The following is a 20,936-nucleotide window of genomic DNA, read 5'->3' as shown; positions in this document are numbered from 1 at the left end:
ATACTCTCAAGGGTCTTGAGTACGAAGGAAAAAAGACTGATAGGTCTGTAGTCCGAATAGTTACTCCCTAACGTTTCAAGATGTTTCTCTGGTGTAGCTCTGCAGTATAGCGTGACAAAAACATCCGTTAGAAAGGCTTCGGAGCTACACCTAGAGCTTCTAGGAAAGTGACATCGACGAATGTATGACTTCGAAGTCGCAGTCCTATAGCTTCTGTGCTGGCATATGGTATAAGGGCCAGGATGCGTGGTAGCGACTGATGGTCGGGATTGCTACTGTTCGCACGTCGGGAATTGTAGCTCTTAGAAGCGGCAAACAAAAAAATGAAGGCGCCCATTGGCGCGATCAACAATAAGCCAGCATTTATGTTAATCTTCAAAAGTGTGCCACAAGAGTCATGACTTAGTAGATAATTGATAGCAACCATATGTCGCCTTTGTACGTGACCAGCATGGAGCCACAAATGATTTAAAGAAATCGTGCCGACGACGAGTATTAGAGTTAGCCCATAACATCTGCTTCGGTGAAACTACGCTACAATAGTGTGAGCATTTTTAAGTATTTCTCCCTCCCTCCGCAAGGAGCTACTTCTGAAATTTTTTGAACAATCCGCGAGATTTTGAGGCAAAAACCCCGGATCTTTCCGAAATCGCCGAAACGTCTATAAATTAAATACATATAAACAAAACCTTCCCATTTTTTATTATACCTTTCATGAAAATGAAATGGTATATTAAATTTGGCACGAATCTCACAATTGTAAGTAAAAAACAAGTAAGGAAGGCTAAGTTCGGGTGTAACCGAACATAACATACTCAGTTGAGAGCTATGGAGACAAAATAAGGAAAATCAATCTGGGGTAACCCTGGAATGTGGTTGTATAACATGTGTATCAAATGAAAGGTATTAAAGAGTATTTTAAGAGAGAATAGGCCATAGTTCTATGGATGAACGCCATTTAGGGATATCGCCATAAAGGTAGACCAGGGCTGACTCTAGAATTTGTTTGTACGATATGGGTATCAAATGAAAGGTGTTACTGAGCATTTTAAGAGGGAGTGGGCCTTAGGTCTATCGGTGGACGCCTTTTCGAGATGTCCCCATTAAGGTGGACCAGGGGTGATTCTATAATGTGTTTGTACGATATGGGTATCAAATGAAAGCTGTTAATGAGTATTTTGAAAAGGAGTGATCCTTAGTTCCATAGGTGGACGCCGTTTCGAGATATCGCCATAAAGGTGGACCAGGGGTGTCTCTAGAATGTGTTTGTACGATATGGGAATCAAATGAAAGGTGTTACTGAGCATTTTAAGAGGGAGTGGGCATTAGGTCTATAGGTGGACGCCTTTTCGAGATATCGCCATTAGGGTGGGCCAGGGGTGACTCTAGAATGTTTGTACGGTATGGGTATCAAACGAAAGGTGTTACTGAGCATTTTAAGAGGGAGTGGGCATGAGGTCTATAGGTGGACGCCTTTTCGAGATATCGGCATTAGGGTGGGCCAGGGGTGACTCTAGAATGTGTTTGTACGATATGTGCATCAAACGAAAGGTGTTACTGAGCATTTTAAGAGGGAGTGGGCATTAGGTCTATAGGTGGACGCCCTTTCGAGATATAGCCATTAGGGTGGGCCAGGGGTGACTCTAGAATGTTTGTACGATATGGGTATCAAACGAAAGGTGTTACTGAGCATTTTAAGAGGGAGTGGGCATTAGGTCTATAGGTGGACGCCTTTTCGAGATATCGCCATTAGGGTGGGCCAGGGGTGACTCTAGAATGTGTTTGTACGATATGGGTATCAAATGAAAGGTGGTAAGGAGTATTTTAAAAGGGAGTAATCCTTAGTTCTATAGGTGGACGCCTTTTCGAGATATCGCCATAAAGGTGGACCAAGGGTGACTCTAGAATGTTTGTACGATATGGGTATCAAACGAAAGGTGTTACTGAGCATTTTAAGAGGGAGTGGGCATTAGGTCTATAGGTGGACGCCTTTTCGAGATATCGCCATTAGGGTGGGTCAGGGTGACTCTAGAATGTGTTTGTACGATATGGGTATCAAATGAAAGGTCGTAATGAGTATTTTAAAAGGGAGTAATCCTTAGTTCTATAGGTGGACGCCTTTTCGAGATGTCGCCATAAAGCTGGACCAAGGGTGACTCTAGAATGTATGTACGGTATGGGTATCAAACGAAAGGTGTTACTGAGCATTTTAAGAGGGAGTGGGCATTAGGTCTATAGGTGGACGCCTTTTCGAGATATCGCCATTAGGGTGGGCCAGGGTGACTCTAGAATGTGTTTGTACGATATGGGTATCAAATGAAAGGTGGTAATGAGTATTTTAAAAGGGAGTAATCCTTAGTTCTATAGGTGGACGCCTTTTCGAGATATCGCCATTAGGGTGGGCCAGGTGTGACTCTAGAATGTTTGTACGATATGGGTATCAAACGAAAGGTGTTACTGAGCATTTTAAGAGGGAGTGGGCATTAGGTCTATAGGTGGACGCCTTTTCGAGATATCGCGATTAGGGTGGGACAGGGGTGACTCTAGAATGTTTGTACGATATGGGTATCAAACGAAAGGTGTTACTGAGCATTTTAAGAGGGAGTGTACATTAGGTCTATAGGTGGACGCCTTTTCGAGATATCGCCATTAGGGTGGGCCAGGGGTGACTCTAGAATGTTTGTAGGATATGGGTATCAAACGAAAGGTGTTACTGAGCATTTTAAGAGGGAGTGGACATTAGGTCTATAGGTGGACGCCTTTTCGAGATATCGCCATTAGGGTGGGCCAGGGTGACTCTAGAATGTGTTTGTACGATATGGGTATCAAATGAAAGGTGGTAATGAGTATTTTAAAAGGGAGTAATCCTTAGTTCTATAGGTGGATGCCTTTTCGAAATATCGCCATTAGGGTGGGCCAGGTGTGACTCTAGAATGTTTGTACGATATGGGTATCAAACGAAAGCTGTTACTGAGCATTTTAAGAGGGAGTGGGCATTAGGTGTATAGGTGGACGCCTTTTCGAGATATTGCCATTAGGGTGGGCCAGGGGTGACTCTAGAATGTTTGTACGATATGGGTATCAAACGAAAGGTGTTACTGAGCATTTTAAGAGGGAGTGGACACTAGGTCTATAGGTGGACGCCTTTTCGAGATATCGCCATTAGGGTGGGCCAGGGGTTACTCTAGAATGTTTGTACGATATGGGTATCAAACGAAAGGTGTTACTAGCATTTTAAGAGAGAGGGGGCATTAGTTCTATAGGTGGACGCCTTTTCGAGATATTGCCATTAGGGTGGGCCAGGGGTGACTCTAGAATGTTTGTACGATATGGGTATCAAACGAAAGGTGTTACTGAGCATTTTAAGAGGGAGTGGACACTAGGTCTATAGGTGGACGCCTTTTCGAGATATCGCCATTAGGGTGGGCCAGGGGTTACTCTAGAATGTTTGTACGATATGGGTATCAAACGAAAGGTGTTACTAGCATTTTAAGAGAGAGGGGGCATTAGTTCTATAGGTGGACGCCTTTTCGAGATATCGCCATTAGGGTGGGACAGGGGTGACTCTGGTATGTTTTTGTACGATATGGATATCAAATTAAAGGTATTAATGAGGGTTTTAAAAGCGAGTGGCCCTTAGATGTATATGTGAAGGCGTTCTCGTGATATCCACCAAAATGTGGACCAGGTGATCCAGAAAATCATCTGTCGGGTACTGCTAATTTATTTATATATGCAATACCACTAACAGTATTCCTGCCAAGATTCCAAGGGCTGTTGATTTCGCCTTGTAGAACTTTTTCATTTTCTTCTACTTAATATGGTAGGTGTCACACCCATTTTACAAAGATTTTTCCAAAGTTATATTTTGCGTCAACAAACCAATCCAGTTACCATGTTTCATCCCTTTTTTCGTATTTGGTATAGAATTATGGCATTTTTTTCATTTTTCGTAATTTTCGATATCGATAAAGTGGGCGTGGTTATGGCCAGATTTCGCCCATTTTTTATACCAAGAAAAAGTGAGCTCAGGTAAGTACGTGGGCTAAGTTTAGTAAAGATATATCGGATTTTGCTCAAGTTATTGTGTTAATGGCCGAGCGGAAGGACAGACGGTGGACTGTGTATAAAAACTGGGCGTGGCTTCCACCGATTTCGCCCATTTTCACAGAGAACAGTTACCGTCATAGAATCTATGCTCCTACCAAATTTGAGAAGGATTGGTAAATTTTTGTTCGACTTATGGAAATAAAAGTATTCTAGACAAACTAAATGAAAATGGGCGGAGCCACGCCCATTTTGAAATTTTCTTTTATTTTTGTATTTTGTTGCATCATATCATTACTGGAGTTGAATTTTGACTTAATTTACTTATATACAGTAAAGATATTAAATTTTTTGTTAAAATTTGAATTAAAAAAATTTTTTTTTTTAAAAAGCGGGCGTGTTCTTAATCCAATTTTGCTAATTTTTATTTAGCACATATAGAGTAATAGTAGTAACGTTCCTGCCAAATTTCATCATGATATCTTCAACGACTGCCAAATTACAGCTTGCAAAACTTTTAAATTACCTTCTTGTAAAAGTGGGCGGGGCCACGCCCATTGTCCAAAATCTTACTAATTTTCTATTCTGCGTCATAGCGTCAACCCATCTACCAAGTTTCGTCGCTTTATCTGTCTTTTGTAATGAGTTATCGCACTTTTTCGGTTTTTCGAAATTTTCGATATCGAAAAAGTGGGCGTGGTTATAGTCCGATATCGTTCATTTTAAATAGCGATCTGCTCAGGAACCTACATACCAAATTTCATCAAGATACCTCAAAATTTACTCAAGTTATCGTGTTAACGGACGGACGGACGGACGGACGGACGGACGGACATGGCTCAATCAAATTTTTTTTCGATCCTGATTATTTTGATATATGGAAGTCTATATCTATCTCGATTCCTTTATATATGTACAACCAACCGTTATCCAATCAAACTTAATATACTCTGTGAGCTCTGCTCAACTGAGTATAATAAATAAATGTAAGGTGCGATAACCTCCGAAGAGATCTAAGGCCGAGCTCTCTTCCAATTTGCGTCGTGCTCCTCTTGATTTTCCCTACAAATTGGCCGGACGGGACCTACATGTTTTATGCCGACTCCGAACGGCATCTGCAAGGCAGATGAGTTTTCGCTGAGAGCTTTTCATGGCAGAAATACACTCGGAGCGCTTGCCAAACACTGCCGAGGGGCGACCCCGCTTAGAAAAATTTGCTTCTAATTGAAAAGCCTTATTTATAAAATTTTGATTTTGCTTTGCCCGGGGTGCGAACCCAGGGCATACGGTGTGGTAGGCGGAGGACGCTACCATCACACTACGGTGGCCGCCACAATTGTAAGTCCTTGAAGGAAAATAGATGTCCGTCTGTCTGTTTGTATGCAAACTAGTCCCTCAATTTTTGAGATATCTTGATAAAATTTGGTGAGCGGGTGTATTTAGGTGTCCTATTAGACATTTGTCGGAACCGACCGGATTAGACCACTATAGCATGTATCCTACATACAACCGATTTTTCAAAAAAAAAGAGGATTTTTTTCATATCTTCCTCAATTTATCAGATTGAAACTTCAAACTTCACCATATGCTTTCATATATTGCACATATTGTTGTGTGAAAAAATGGATGAGATCGGTCGTATATATAGTATATATCACCCAGAACCGATTGTTCAGATAAGAAACTTTTCGTAATTACTGCCCCATTTTAAGAGCTAGAGGCTTCAAGTTTCAACGAATGCTTACGTATATACCATATATTGTTGTCTGAGAAAGTCATAGAGATCGGTGGTATATATTATATATATATATATATATTATATATAAACTGTCATTTTTGCCCCTTTTTTACGGCTACAACCTTCGAATTTTATCAAATACTTACGTTTACGTCATATATTGTTGAAACACGTGATTCGTAGTCAAAGTTTTTACATGCAGACCACAAAAAACGTGAAACTTTGCATCCTCACACAAAGTACCTACCTATTTTTATAATCAGTTGCGCAGAGCTCACAGAGTATATTAACTTTGATTGGATAACGGTTGGTTGTACAGGTATAAAGGAATCGAAATAGATATAGACTTCTGTCAGCCGACATGGCAACTCTAACTAAGTAAAAGACGATTTGATGAGAGAAATGAAATGAGCGAGACGAAGCAGTCTGTCTCGAACCTTCAGAACGAAACGTCGTATTTAACAAAATCATAATTCACTTAAATTACATTAAAGTGTATATTCATTATTTCTAATAATAATACTTTCTTCATTTAACATTAAATAAACTAGCGTGCGTCTAATTAATTATTCGGAACTCTGACAAATGTAAGTAGATATGCCATCGTGATAATATCAGAAGTGTGCGAAACCTATGCCACATAAGGATTGTCGCGTTAATAATAATTCGAGCATATTATAACAAATGTGAAAAATCTTTGCAACAATAAAAAGAAGTGTTGTGTTAATGATAAAATGCATTGAAAAACGAAAGCGTGCATAGTAAATAGTCATATATGTACATATGTACGAGGAAAAAAGTCCAACCGTGTCGAAAAACGTACAACGAAGTAGAAAAATTGCGTCGAAATTGTGAAATTGCAAAACACGAAAAAAATAAAAGAAACGGTAGTATACATACACACATAAATGTACATGCGTCTATATGTACATACGAACGTGCAACGCGTCGAGTTTGCAACGAACGGTCGGTTAAATTGAAAATTCTACGACTTTAGAGTTTCATCATAAAAACGAAAGGGATAGCGAAAATATTCCTATACTAAAACATATATGTGTTTATGTTGTATGCAAGAGCGTCGTTTCAACCATTTTAAAACATCGCAAAACTTCTCAACTCGTAAAAGCTGAACTCGCATTTTCAATTTCTAATTAGACAAAAACATGAACTTTCGTAGTATGACAGTTAATGATCTGCGCAACAGATGTCGCGAGCGCGGAATTGCAAAGACGGGAAAAAAACACACTTTAATCGAACGACTCGAAGAATATGAAAATGTAAACAAAACCGCGAACGCGAACGCAAATGATACATTTATGAGTGCAAATGAAACGATGCTAATGCAAAGAATAAATGAATTAGAAAAAACAATTACCGATTTGCAAGTGAGTGTAACGCAACGTGAGTGTGAAATGCCAACGCAAAGCAAAAGCACTCAAGTAGTATCTGAATTTCGTCCGTCGGTTGGTTCGTCACCACAGTCCGAACAAATTACAAGTTGCATAAATTCGTTTGTTTCGGTACCGCTTACGTGCGTGCCGCCAACTAGTGTATCATATACACACGCACATTCATCGCGAATGAGTACAAATATTCAACCACCGTATATATCAATAGCAAATGACGTGCACCCGTATATGCAAGTCAACGAGCATTCTTATTGGAATAGTGAGAATATTCACAATCTAAATTATATGCCACCCATGTCTGTTTATAATGGGCATGCTCAGTTGTGTTATGACGAAAATTTCACGCAAACGCGATTTTATAATGAACCGAATATAAGAAGCAATATGCAGTCGAATAGTGTTCATGCTCATATGCAACAAAATCATCCATTTTCAAATGTAAATATACGACAAAATCCGTATAGTAATGTGAATGAAGTGATAGCACTTCTACCCGAATTCGACCCGTCAAATGAAACATCACTAAGTGCAAATCAATTTATAAGAAGAATCGAAATGCTACGTACTGCATATCAGTGGAGTGACCAAGTGTTATTATTCGCCGTACAGCAAAAATTAAAAGGGCATGCGAAATATTGGGTTGATTGTCAAAATATTTTTAAATCGTGGTCGGAATTCGTCGCGAAATTTTGTATTGATTTTGCAACCGTTGAAAACGTCGCGGATATACACATAAAATTGGGACGAACGCGTCGCCAACGTAACGAATCTCCGCAAGACTATTATTACAAAATGTTGTCGATGGGTACAAAAGGAGGAATTCCTGAATTTGCTATCGCGCGGTACATAATAAACGGCATTAACTACCATGATCTCCGTAAAAAGATCTCGAACGATTACGAAAATTGCAATAAGTTGCTGCGCGATATTCAAAATTATTCGGTGTACAATAACATAAAATACGAACCGCTGAACTATAAACAGAAAATCGACGAATATACGGCTACGTCCAAAAGCCAAACGAAAAATGTTGGTGAACGTGAAATACCAGCAAACGCTAAAGTAGGTGAACGCGAAACACCTAAATCGGTTAAATGCTATAATTGTTTAAAAACGGGACATATTTCAATAAATTGTTCAGAACCACAACGTGTCGAAAGATGTGAGACTTGTAAACGTACAGGTCATAAAGCAATAAACTGTAAACAAGCGAAAGCAAAACCTAAACCAAATACGACGGTGAATAAAATAAATGATGTAATTCAAGATACAAACTTGACAAAAGTAATCAAAGTAAACGATTTCGAAACAAAAGCTATCATCGACTCTGGTAGTACGTGTTCGCTAATCCGTCATTCTATAGCCGAAAAAGTGTTATAAAAATTAGCAAAATCGGAGAACGACCACGCCCACTGTAAAAAAAAACATTTTTTTAAAGTGAAATTCTTACAAAAAATTTAATATCTTTACAGTATATAAGTAAATTATGTCAATATTCAACTCCAGTAATGATATGGTGCAACAAAATACAAAAACAAAAGAAAGTTTCAAAATGGGCGTGGCTCCGCCCTTTTTCATTGGATTTGTCTAGGATACATTTAATGCCATAAGTCGAACAAATATTTACCAATCCTTGAGAAATTTGGTAGGCGCTTAGATTCTAGGACGGTAACTGTTTTCTGTGAAAAGGGGCGAAATCGGTTGAAGCCACGCCCAGTTTTTATACACAGTAGATCGTCTGTCCTTCCGCTCGGCCGTTAACACGAAAACTTGAGCAAAAATCGATATATCTTTACTAAACTTAGTTCACATAATTACCTGAACACACTTTGTATTGGTATAAAAAATGGCCGAAATCCGACTATGACCACGCCCACTTCTTTGATTTCGAAAATTACGAAAAATGAAAAAAATGCCATAATTCTGTACCAAATACGAAAAAAGGGATGAAACATGGTAATTTCATTGGTTTATTGACGCAAAATATAACTTTAGAAAAAAACTTTGTAAAATGGGTGTGACACCTACCATTATTAAGTAGAAGAAAATGAAAAAGTTCTGCAGGGCGAAATCGAAAGCCCTTGGAATCATGGCAGGAATACTATTCGTGGTATTACATATATAAATAAATTAGCGGTAACCGACAGATGATGTTCTGGGTCACCCTGGTCCACATTTTGGTCGAAATCTCGAAAACGCTTTCACATATACAACTACCACCACTCCCTTTTAAAATTGTTATTAATACCTTTAATTTGACACCCATATTGTACAAACACATTATAGAGTCACCCCTGGTCCACCTTTATGGCGATATATCGAAAAGGCGTCCACCTATAGAACTAAGGCCCACTCCCTTTTAAAATAGTCATTATCACCTTTCGTTTGATACACATAATGTACAAACGCATTCTAGAGTCAACCCTGGTCCACCTTTATAACGATATCCCGAAAAGGCGTCCACCTATAGAACTAAGGTTCACTCCCTTTTAAAATACTCATTAACACCTTTCATTTGATACCCATATCGTACAAACAAATTCTAGAGTCACCCCTGGTCCACCTTTATATCGATATTTCGAAAAGGCGTCCACCCATAGAACTAAGGCCCACTCCCTTTTAAAATACTCATTAACACCTTTCGTTTGATACCCATATTGTATAAACGCATTCTAGAGTCATCCCTGGTCCACATTTATGGCGATATCTCGAAAAGGCGTCCACCTATAAACTAAGACCCACTCCCTTTTAAAATACTCATTAACACCTTTCATTTGATACCCATATCGTACAAACAAATTCTAGAGTCACCCCACGTTTATATCGATATTTCGAAAAGGCGTCCACCCATAGAACCTTTTAAAATACTCATTAACACCTTTCGTTTGATACCCATATTGTATAAACGCATTTTAGAGTCATCCCTGGTCCACCTCTATGGCGATTACTCGAAAAGGCGTCCACCTATAGAACTAAGGCCCACTCCCTTTTAAAATACTCATTTGATACCCATATCGTATAAACAAATTCTAGAGTCACCCCTGGTCCACCTTTATACCGATATTTCGAAAAGGCGTCCACCCATAGGACTAAGGCCCACTCCCTTTTAAAATACTCATTAACACCTTTCATTTGATACCCATATCGTACAAACAAATTCTAGAGTCACCACTGGTCCACCTTTATATCGAACTTACAGTTCTCGAAAGGGGAACTGTTAAAAAATTAAAGTTGCGGTGAACTCACTGTTCACCGACCAAAGGAAATACACAAATTTAGTTAAGTTGATACTGAGCTTGATTTATTGTGCACTCGTTGCACTCACTAATACGACTGATCTAAAACATATTCTTTTGTTACCAACTAACTTTTAAGTCTAACTTACTTATGCCTACGTTGCATATCCCACCACCAACCGACATTTCACAATCGATGAGTTGCGCGTATAGGCCAATACTGCTTATGCTGCACTTCTCACGCCTTATTGGTTGTATTGTGTTACCGATCGCTTGCGCGTGTACTGAGTCAGCGAAAGAGCTATTTGGGGCAATGAAGAAGTCACATGCACGGCAACGTGAGTAAAGGGTGCGCCATTAGTTAGTATTGGGATTACGCGTGTGATAACTTCGATATTTCGAAAAGGCGTCCACCCATAGAACTAAGGCCCTCTCCCTTTTAAAATACTCATTAACACCTTTCGTTTGATACCCATATTGTATAAACGCATTCTAGGGTCATCCCTGGTCCACCTTTATGGCGATATCTCGAAAAGGCGTCCACCTATAAAACTAAGGCCCACTCCCTTTTAAAATACTCATTAACACCTTTCATTTGATATCCATATCGTACAAACAATTTCTAGAGTCACCCCTGGTCCACCTTTATGGCAATATCTCGAAAAGGCATCCACCCATAGAACTAAGGCCCACACCCTTTTAAAACACTCATTAACACCTTTCGTTTGATACCCATATTGTATAAACGCATTTTGGAGTCATCCCCTGTACACCTCTATGGTGATATCTCGAAAAGGCGTCCACCTATAGAACTAAGGCCCACGCCCTTTTAAAATACTCATTAGCACCTTTCATTTGATACCCATATCGTACAAATATATTCTAGAGTCACCCCAGGCCATCTTTATGGCGATATCTCCAAAAAGCGATCACCTATAGAACGAAGACCCACTCCCTTTTAAAAATACTCATTAACACCTTTCATTTGATACCCATATCGTACAAACAAAGTCTAAGTTGCGATACCTCGAAAAGGCTTCCACCTATAGAACTAAGGCCCACTCCCTTTTAAAATACTCATTAACACCTTTCTAGAGTCACCCCTGGTCCACCTTTGTAGCGATATCTCGAAAAGGCGACCACCAATACAACTACCACCACTCCCTTTAAAAACGCTTATTAATACCTTTAATTTTATACCCATATCGTACAAACACATTCTAGAGTCACCCCTGGTCCACCTTTATCGCGATATTTCGAAACGCCTTCCACCTATAGAACTAAGGCCCACTCCCTTTTAAAATACTCATTAGCACCTTTCTTTTGATACCCATATCGTGCAAACAAATTCTAGAGTCAACCCTGATCCACCTTTATGGCGATATCCCTAAATATCGTCCACCTATAGAACTATGGCCCACTTCCTCATAAAATACTCTTTACCCTTTCATTTGATAGACATGTCATACAAACACATTCCAGGGTTTCCCTCGGTTCATTTTCTTACATGGTTATTTTCCCTTATGTTGTCACCATAGCTCTCAACTGAGTATGTAATGTTCGGTTATACCCGAACTTAACCTTCCTTACTTGTTTTTTTTTTAATTTTCGCGTTACAAGCCTCCCAGATACTCATCCGCAACTTTATGATATTGTTCCAGATCGTCAAGCATACCATTGACGTCAGCAGTATGTTTCCATATTTATTAGTTGTGGACAATGTGATACTCTTCAATTTAAAGGTTTACGCCGATAACTTTGTCGGCGCGCCGAAAACAAGTTATCTATAGGTATGCAAACTTGTGTACACCATAATGACTTCACGTGGGTGACCAATGGAAGTGGCCTCGAAGGACTTTTAGTTCGGGTTTATAAAAACATGCGAATACACACTTTCATAGTGATTGCGTTAATTCATTAAAAATAAAAAGGTAAAAATGTTTGATTATTTTAGATAGAAACATAAAATGTAGAATAATACAAATTTTAGTTTAACAAAAAAAGGAAAACTCCTTTTCCTTTCCCACGGCATGGGAAACGGATTATAGTGGCTTAGGAATGTTCATACAAACGCATGTATGAAGGCAAAACATGTGATGGTTTCCTAAGGAGTCTTCTTGATCTGCTTTTTATTTAAGTTTTTCTTGTTTTAAGCGCTAAAAAGTATTAGTAATTGTGAATGCAAGATTTAAAAAAACAAATACGATTGTTAAAAGAAAAAAGAAAAAAGGACTTTAACAAAATAAATTATCTTCTACTAACTAATTCCGTAGACATTTTTTTCTTTCGTAGAACTACAGAAATCCATAAAATTAAATAAACAAAAAGTGTATGAATATACATAAAAGTAAAGATAAAAATATGCAAAACAAGTAAAGGTGTCTAAGTTCGGGTGTGTAACCGAACATTATATACTCAGCGTGAGCTTCAATTGTACATTTCATTTCAGATAATTACTTTTCTATATAACACGTGGGACCGCCCGTTAAAAAAAAAATGTCTCCCCATTTCCTCTTACAATAAAACTTGATAAATGAAATATCATTGATTCAAAACTATTTTTTGCTAAGTTATAGCTTATTATTCTAGTCTACAACCCTTTTAAATATCCTTTATATATAAAAGTGGGCGTGGTCTTTAACCGATCCCGTCCATTTTTGCTAGAAATATTTCCTGCTATAAGGAAAATATGTGTATCTTACTACCATATGTTAATTTTTCTACGAGTACGGCTCTTGAAACATTTTCAAAAATTTAAATGTTTTGCTTTTTCTTGTTATAATTTCACTTGGGGAATGAAACACCATTGATATAAAGCTCTTTTTTGGAAAGGTATAGCTTATTTTATTCGTCCACTACCCTTTTAAAAATCTTTTATATAAAAGTGGGCATTCCTTATAGTAAAGGCAACCTCTGCTGAATTTTGTTACGATAGATTCAACGATTTTTTATTTATGATTAATAATATTTGTAAAAAAATTTTATCACGGGTGGGCGGTGCCACGCCCATTTTAAAAAATATTTCCAAATTTTTATCAAGAGTCTCAATATCAGTCCACATGTCAAATTTCAACATTCAACACCAGGTTTTTTGCGTTTTCCAAAATGTTATATATATAATAAAATTAAAGAAAAAAAAACTTTTTTAAAAATAAGCTTTTATTTTTTGGTTAATAAAATTAACTAAAAAGTAAACAATAAATTGACTCTAAAGAAATATAACACTTTATAAGTTCATTGTAAGCTTAAACGATAATTAGGCTTTTTCGTCTGCGACAAAAAAATTCTATATTGTACATAATTATATATTTTTAACATTAAAACTTTACACCTAAATTATTAAATCTTACAGTTTATATCACAGTCCTAATTGTTCTAATAAAAAACGTGTTAAATTTTGATGGTATAATTAAGGACATTTAGGATCTCCTTTTCTTGCTATCGCAATGTAACACGCTTTTATTAGAACAATTAGGACTGTGATATAAACTGTAAGATTTAATAATTTAGGTGTAAAGTTTTAATGTTAAAAATATATAATTATGTACAATATAGAATTTTTTTGTCGCAGACGAAAAAGCCTAATTATCGTTTAAGCTTACAATGAACTTATAAAGTGTTATATTTCTTTAGAGTCAATTTATTGTTTACTTTTTAGTTAATTTTATTAACCAAAAAATAAAAGCTTATTTTTAAAAAAGTTTTTTTTTCTTTAATTTTATTTTTTACTTTTTAGTTCGTTTTATTAACAAGTAATAGAAGCTTGTTCTTATAAAAGCTTTAAATATAAGTATAGGGGGTGAAACAAAAACACATATATCAGTTACATCTGCGTATAATGCGTATTGGAGTTTATTAGTACACATTTCATGCGCAGCAACTTCAGAGGTGTATTTAAAGTTTAAAGCATTGTAAATATAAGTATTGAAGTCATGAGCCTGGGCATTCGCGCAATTTTAGTGATGTAAATTGCATGGCGCCAGCGCCAATGCGGTGCCAGCTCAATGGTAGCTCATTGACGAAATTACTCCAAGCGAATTTTTGACGCTTCTTAGTAGTGAGTGCGTAGTATATTTTACTTGCGCTATTGAGTGAAACGACTTTTGTGTGTCAGGCACGAGTTTGGTGTTATTGGCGCTACTGGCAGTGATGACACTGAGCTGTTGACGGTAGCGCTGGTAGTTCAGATTTTGAATCAGAGAAAGAATTGATGACCCGTGTGAATTATTATGGCTTTGGCCGTGTAAATTATTATGGTGTATTTGTATATTTTAGATTTAATGCACAATTAATATTTGTGTGTTTGAGCGGTCAAATAATAACAGTAGTATTGCTAAAGTGCTGCTTAGTTGATGGAATGTCGCTAATTTCTTAGCGATGATCAGCAGATTGTCAATATTTCGTTCAACGGACGCGCGAAATTGCCACATCTTCTCAAATTTTCCAAAGATTTTCCATTCTTGATTTAACTTAAGCTGTTATGCCAATATTTTTCAGCCAGCTTTTTTCAAATAGGTAATTTTTCCAAAAGCAATATAAATTACAGAAAAGATTACAGGGTTAAACAGCCTTAAAAATTCAGCTATGTTGGTTATACACAGAAATACAACAGAGGGTTGTGTCCCCGCTTTTCACAAGCGATGAGATTCACCACGCGTGACACGTGATTCACCACGTCCAAATATCACAATCCACGGATAGGTACCGGCGTGTTTGTATGGGACTTAGGCTGTTATGCCAAAGTAAATACAAATCTTTACCGATAACTGTGTTATCGATTAATTTATCGAATTCTAACAAAGTAATATTGCATTGTCATCGGAGTTATACATGTGTGCAAAATTTCAGCTCAATCGGACACCGGGAAGTGTATCAAATTTAACTTGCAAGATTCCATTACAGACAACAAAAGTGAAAGTAAATAAAAGCTTATAAAAAAGTATGCGTGGTTATCATCACATTTCGCTCATCTTCAACACCAATCTATTATGGGTCCAGATAAGCTCGTGTACCAAATTTGGAGAAGATATCTCAAGTTATTTACTCAAGTTATCGGGTTAACGGACGGACGGACATGGCTCAATCAAATTTTTTGTCGATACTGATGATTTATATATATTGAAGTCTATATCTATCCCGATTCCTTTATACCTGTACAACCAACCGTTATCCAATCAAAGTTAATATACTCTGTGCACAAAGCATGCTGAGTATAAAAATAGTGGGTTAAAAAATATAAAAAAAGTTAAACACAAGGGTTAGCTAAATCGGACATTGGTCGGTCGCCCTTCCCAAGTTTTCCTGCAGTTTGGAGTTTTTTCCTTAAGTGGTGGCAAAGAGGATAAAATAATTAATTACGAAAAGCTTCTTATCTGAACAATCGGATGCGGGGTATATCCTATATATACGACGGATCTCATCCATTTTTTCAGACAACAATATTTGGAATATACGAAAGCATATGGTGAAAAAAATCGTGTTTTCTTAAAAATCGGTTGTATGGGGGATATATCCTATATTGGTCCGATCCGGCCGGTTCCGATAAATGTCTAATCGGACACATAAATATACCCACTCACCAAATTTTATCAAGATATCTCGAAAATTGAGGAACTAGTTTGCATACAAACAGACAGACGGACATGGCTAAATCAACTCAGCTGTTCATCCTGATCATTTCGGTATACTTATTGGTGGGTCCATCTATCTTTAAAGACTTACAGTTTTGAGATTCGTGACAAAGTTAATATACCATTTCATTTTCATGAAAGGTATAAAAAGTTTAATATCAAAACCTATATATTTGATTCTAAACGGTATTTTGCTGAGTCGGGTTACATTTATGACTATTTTTTGCTTTGCAAAATAACAAGCAACAATTATTTTGATTTAAGGAAATGTATCATTTTATTATTTTTGTTAGAGTCGGGTCGTTTCGTTCTGAACTTGTTAAATTAACCGGGTTTTTCAACTGAAAAAGTGAACTACATAGATCTTCGATTTCGGTTATATTTATTATTTTAGTTCGTTTTATCTAATGTTATTCTTTTTCTCTTCTCGTTCGCGAACATTGTAAATTCATACATACATACGTAGAAATTCACAGCGAGCACGTTCGTGGTTGTGAGCAGCAGTGAACAAATTTGCTTGAAAATAAAATAATTAAAAAAAATTTTTTAAGTTAAACGGCTTTATTGAAAACAATACTTACACTTTATTTAATTGTCTGATCAACGCCCTAGATTGATAAGGAGTGTGATAACTAGTACCTAGGACATACCTAATTATTTTCTAGCTTTTCGTATTATTATTATTTCATGTAAGTATTGTTTTCAATAAAACCGTTTAACTTAAACATTTTTTTTTAAATTATTTTATTTTCAAGTTTTTAATCTTTAATTAATTGCCTATTATTTCTCATTCTATTTAGTTCATTTAGTGACTCATTATTACAAGGACTCTTTCCTGACAATTTGTTACGACCTACGTCCTCAATACATAATCCTTCCAAAGACTTTACTCGACTCTGCGCCACGTATGCTTGTCCCTCCTCCAACTCCAAAATATTTTGATGTCACTTCTACTGGACTGTATGCAATATTTGTTCCAAATAAGAGTCAAATCGGGCATCATAGGTCGCTTTCTATTCATGTATGTATTATGTGTTCCAAATATGGACCAAATCAAATCGGACCACAAATAGGATTTTTGTGAATATCTTGATCCTTGCGCCACCTAGCGGCGATTTTTTTTGATAGGTCGCTTTCTATTCTTGTATGTATTATGTGTTCCAAGCATGAGCCAAGTCGGACCACAAATATGATTTTTGTGAATATCTCGATCCTTGCGCCACCTAGCGGCGACTTTTTTTTTTCATAAGTCGCTTTTTATTCTTGCATGTATTATGTGTTCCAAATATGAGCCAAATCGGACCACAAATACGATTTTTGTGAATATCTCGATCCATGCGCCACCTAACGGCGATCTTTTTTCACAGGTCGATTTATATTCTTGCATGTATTATGTGTTCCAAATATGAGCCAAGTCGGACCACAAATATGATTTTTGTGAATATCTCAATCCTTGCGCCCCCTAGCTGCGATTTTTTTTCATAAGTCGCTTTTTATTCTTGCATGTATTATGTGTTCCAAATATGAGCCAAATCGGACCACAAATGCGAATTTTGCGAATATCTCGATCCTTGCGCGACCTAGCGGCGATTTTTTTTCACAGGTCGATTTCTATTCTTCCATGTATTATGTGTTCCAAATATGAGCCAAATCGAACCACAAATGAGAATTTTGCGAATATCTCGATCCTTGCGCTACCTAGCGGCGATTTTTTTCTTATTATTGCATTGTCATCGGGTTCTGAACTATATTCCAAGTTTCAAGCTTGTAGCTTATCGGGAAGTTACTTAAATTTCAATTACAAGATTCGTTCACAACGGCCGTGAATGCGGCCGTGCAGCCTGTCAACTCAAGCTAAATAAAACCGTTTAAAAAAGGAACTGATGAACAAAAAGAACAACTTCTTCGTTCATCAGAAAAAGAACGAAAGAGCAGAATCTCTGAAAGGAACGAAAAAGCACAACTCTAATTTTTGTACTTTAAAATTTTATGAGGTGGGTTTTGTCGAAGACTGAGGTAACACTCAGTCAATCCAGGGTCGAGTAGAGGACCCACAAACCCCCATTTTATAAGAACACAGTATTCATGTGCTAATCACGAATACACACACACACGGCTTGAAGGGTTGAGAGCGGAGCAGCTTTCCGTACCAAAAAAGTGGTTGGAGCGAGATGGCTTGACGTAACAGTGCGCGACGGACGGAGTAGGTGAAGAGGAACGAGGTCGGACGTTTTCCTTGGCAGGTAGCTGTTAGGGGATCAGCCAATAGCAGCAGCGGCGAATCGGCACAGCAACAGCCGAACGGCGAGGTGGTAGCAACGGAAACAATCGGGCGACGGAGGGCGTACCAGTGGCGTAGCCAGGGAGAAGTGGCGGTTCGAATGTGGGGAGTTATTACCTTTTTTAGGAGGATAACCAGTGGCGACTTCTTGCAGGCGTATATTGTCCGTTATGGCGGCTTCCTGCAGGCGGACGCTATCTCAATGGCGGCGGCGAGAGAGCCCTGCGAGGAAAGAATAATAGTTAGTGCAGGCTCGCTAACTGCACACCACCGCCTCCATGCCTGCGCGAAGGCAGGAACTTCATTGGCCGATACGTGAGCTGAGTGGAAGCGCACCTTGGCGGCACAGCGGTAGCCCATTAGCTGACGAATCGTATTTTTTTATCGCGTATTATTGTTGTCGCGTAAGCGAAAAAGGGTTACAGTGGGGGTCGTACTATTGTAACGCTACGTTACAATTTCAAACAATTCATTTAACCTTCACCACAGAAGCAATGTTAAACTACATAAGGCGGCAGTATTTCTGTATGTAATTACACAAAGTTTTTGCAGTATTTGAACGGTATATGCTTCACTTTTAAAATTTTAAAAAGCGATACAAATTAGTGCAAGCAAAAAAGTTCTTTTGGGAACTATTAAGTTTAGCATATCCAATTTAAATTCGAATTCGAAAAGAATTGAACCTTCTTTTTAAAGTTTGATTCAGCATAGCAGTTGATTTCATATGGGGACCGACTCACTATATACAGTATATAGAGCTGATAGCCATAGCAGCTAGTGCTCTCCGTTGTTAGTCTTAAAATTCATTTTAAGCTTAAATATATAATAATAATACTAATAATACATAGTATATATGTACATATTTTAATTGTCTTTCCATTATATTTTTTCAGTCGTTGGAAATAGCTAAAGCTCGTTTACGTTCACGTTCCACTTTCTCACCAGTTGAACAAATACTTGAAAAAGCAATAGCAAATTATAAAAGGGACTTGGAAATGGCACAGCAATCGCCGTCACGCTCTGAGAATGTACACATTTATGAGGCGCCAACAAGTCAAGATACTCACAGAAGAGATGATGGGGACCAAAAGAAGTGAAATGCAAAATAGCATATTTGAGATTGCTATATGATTTTTGATATAATATAAAATAAATCTTATAAGTAAATGACCGTAAAAAATTTGGAAACTTGAAAAAAAAACTGAGTTAGTTTTGCGTTTTCATGCGAGAAGAAATGACAAGTCCATCTCAGGTCACTGCAGAAAGAGATGAAGTTAGAGTTAGAAAAATAACATGAAGTTCAAGTAAGATCAATTCGACAAATTTGGTTTAAGAGTTTATTGCAGAGAAACCCTAAACGGACGTCCTGGAGCCTATTTGGCAAGATAGTCAGTGATAGGCTCCATAGAAGTAGGACGGCTATTCAATCTACAGACAGTCTTGACGACCGAGTCCGGTCTCTGGAGAAAAGTTTTCAGGTGGCCTTTAAAGTCGCTTGTCCAATTTCGAGGAGCAAAAAGACCTTCCCACCGTGGTGGGACAAAAATCTCAGCGACCTGAGGTCAAAGCTGAGGAGGGTCTTCAACGACTGTCACTTCAGGAACGATTTCCAGGAGTACAAGACGGCTCTGAGGGAGTATAAGAAAGCCATGCGGGCAGCAAAATCAAGTTCCTGGCGAGAACACTGCGAGTCGATTGAGTCCACGAAGGACTCAGCCAGGCTGGGAAAGATTCTTGCCAAGAGTTATTCAAACAAGACATTTGTCAAGCGCGCCGATGAAACATGGGCAGGATCGGCGGCTGAGACTCTAAACATTCTTGTAGATGCTCACTTCCCGAATGGATCGGGGGAGGGAGTACGCGATACAAAGACGGCACATCAGGAAGTACCTGTTGGCCTCATAAATAGCCTTTTAGCGGAGAAGAAAATTGCCTGGGCAATAGATAGCTTCTCTCCATATAAATCACCGGGCGTGGATGGTATTCTACCTATTATGCTGCAGAAGACTCAGAAGTCTTTGGTTAAGGAACTAAAAGAGATCTTCGAGGCACGCATTCGTCTCAACCACATTCCGGTCTCGTGGACGAAAACAAGGGTGGTTTTCATCCCTAAGGCCGGCAGAAGGGGGCATGAAGTAGCCAAAGACTTCCGGCCAATAAGTCTCACGTCCTTTGTTCCGAAAACATTCGAAAGGCTACTAGATATACATATACGGGAGCTTCTAGGCGAGGCTCCACTTTCCACGGCACAGCACGCGTACCTGAGAGGGAAATCCACAGAAACCGCGCTACATGAGGTAGTTCGAACGGTAGTTCATCACAAGCAGTTCACTCTGACTGCGTTTGTTGATCTGTAAAGCGCGTTTAACAATGTAAGAGCCGAAGCGATTAAGGCTGCCCTCGGTAGGGCTTCGCAACCGCGAAATAACAGCAGAGCTAGGCGGAGCTAGTGTTTGCAAGCAGGTAAGCAGAGGCGCACCACAGGGGGGAAGGGGGTGCTTTCACATCTGCTTTGTTTGATCACCATAAATGAAATCCTAGGAAAACTTAACGCAGGGGGTTAAGATCGTGGCGTATGCCGACGACGTGGCGATC

The 20,936-nt window shown here is 38.3% G+C and overlaps 1 protein-coding gene across 1 annotated transcript in view; it reads left to right on the top strand.

Annotated features, from left to right (window-relative positions):
* LOC137242570 (uncharacterized) overlaps nucleotides 1–19,507 on the top strand; it is a 125,943-nt gene extending 106,436 nt beyond the window's left edge. Inside the window, exon 3 of the mRNA XM_067769848.1 lies at nucleotides 19,235–19,507. Coding sequence (XP_067625949.1) covers nucleotides 19,235–19,438 — 204 coding nt within the window. The 3' untranslated portion in view covers nucleotides 19,439–19,507. The remainder of the gene's footprint in view (nucleotides 1–19,234) is intronic.
* The last annotated feature ends 1,429 nt before the right edge of the window (nucleotides 19,508–20,936 follow it).

This window comes from Eurosta solidaginis, chromosome 2 (assembly GCF_040869045.1).
Source record: "Eurosta solidaginis isolate ZX-2024a chromosome 2, ASM4086904v1, whole genome shotgun sequence".
Taxonomy (NCBI): domain Eukaryota; kingdom Metazoa; phylum Arthropoda; class Insecta; order Diptera; family Tephritidae; genus Eurosta; species Eurosta solidaginis.
Note: the sequence above shows the minus strand (reverse complement) of the source record. Positions and strands in the feature narration are given on the sequence as shown.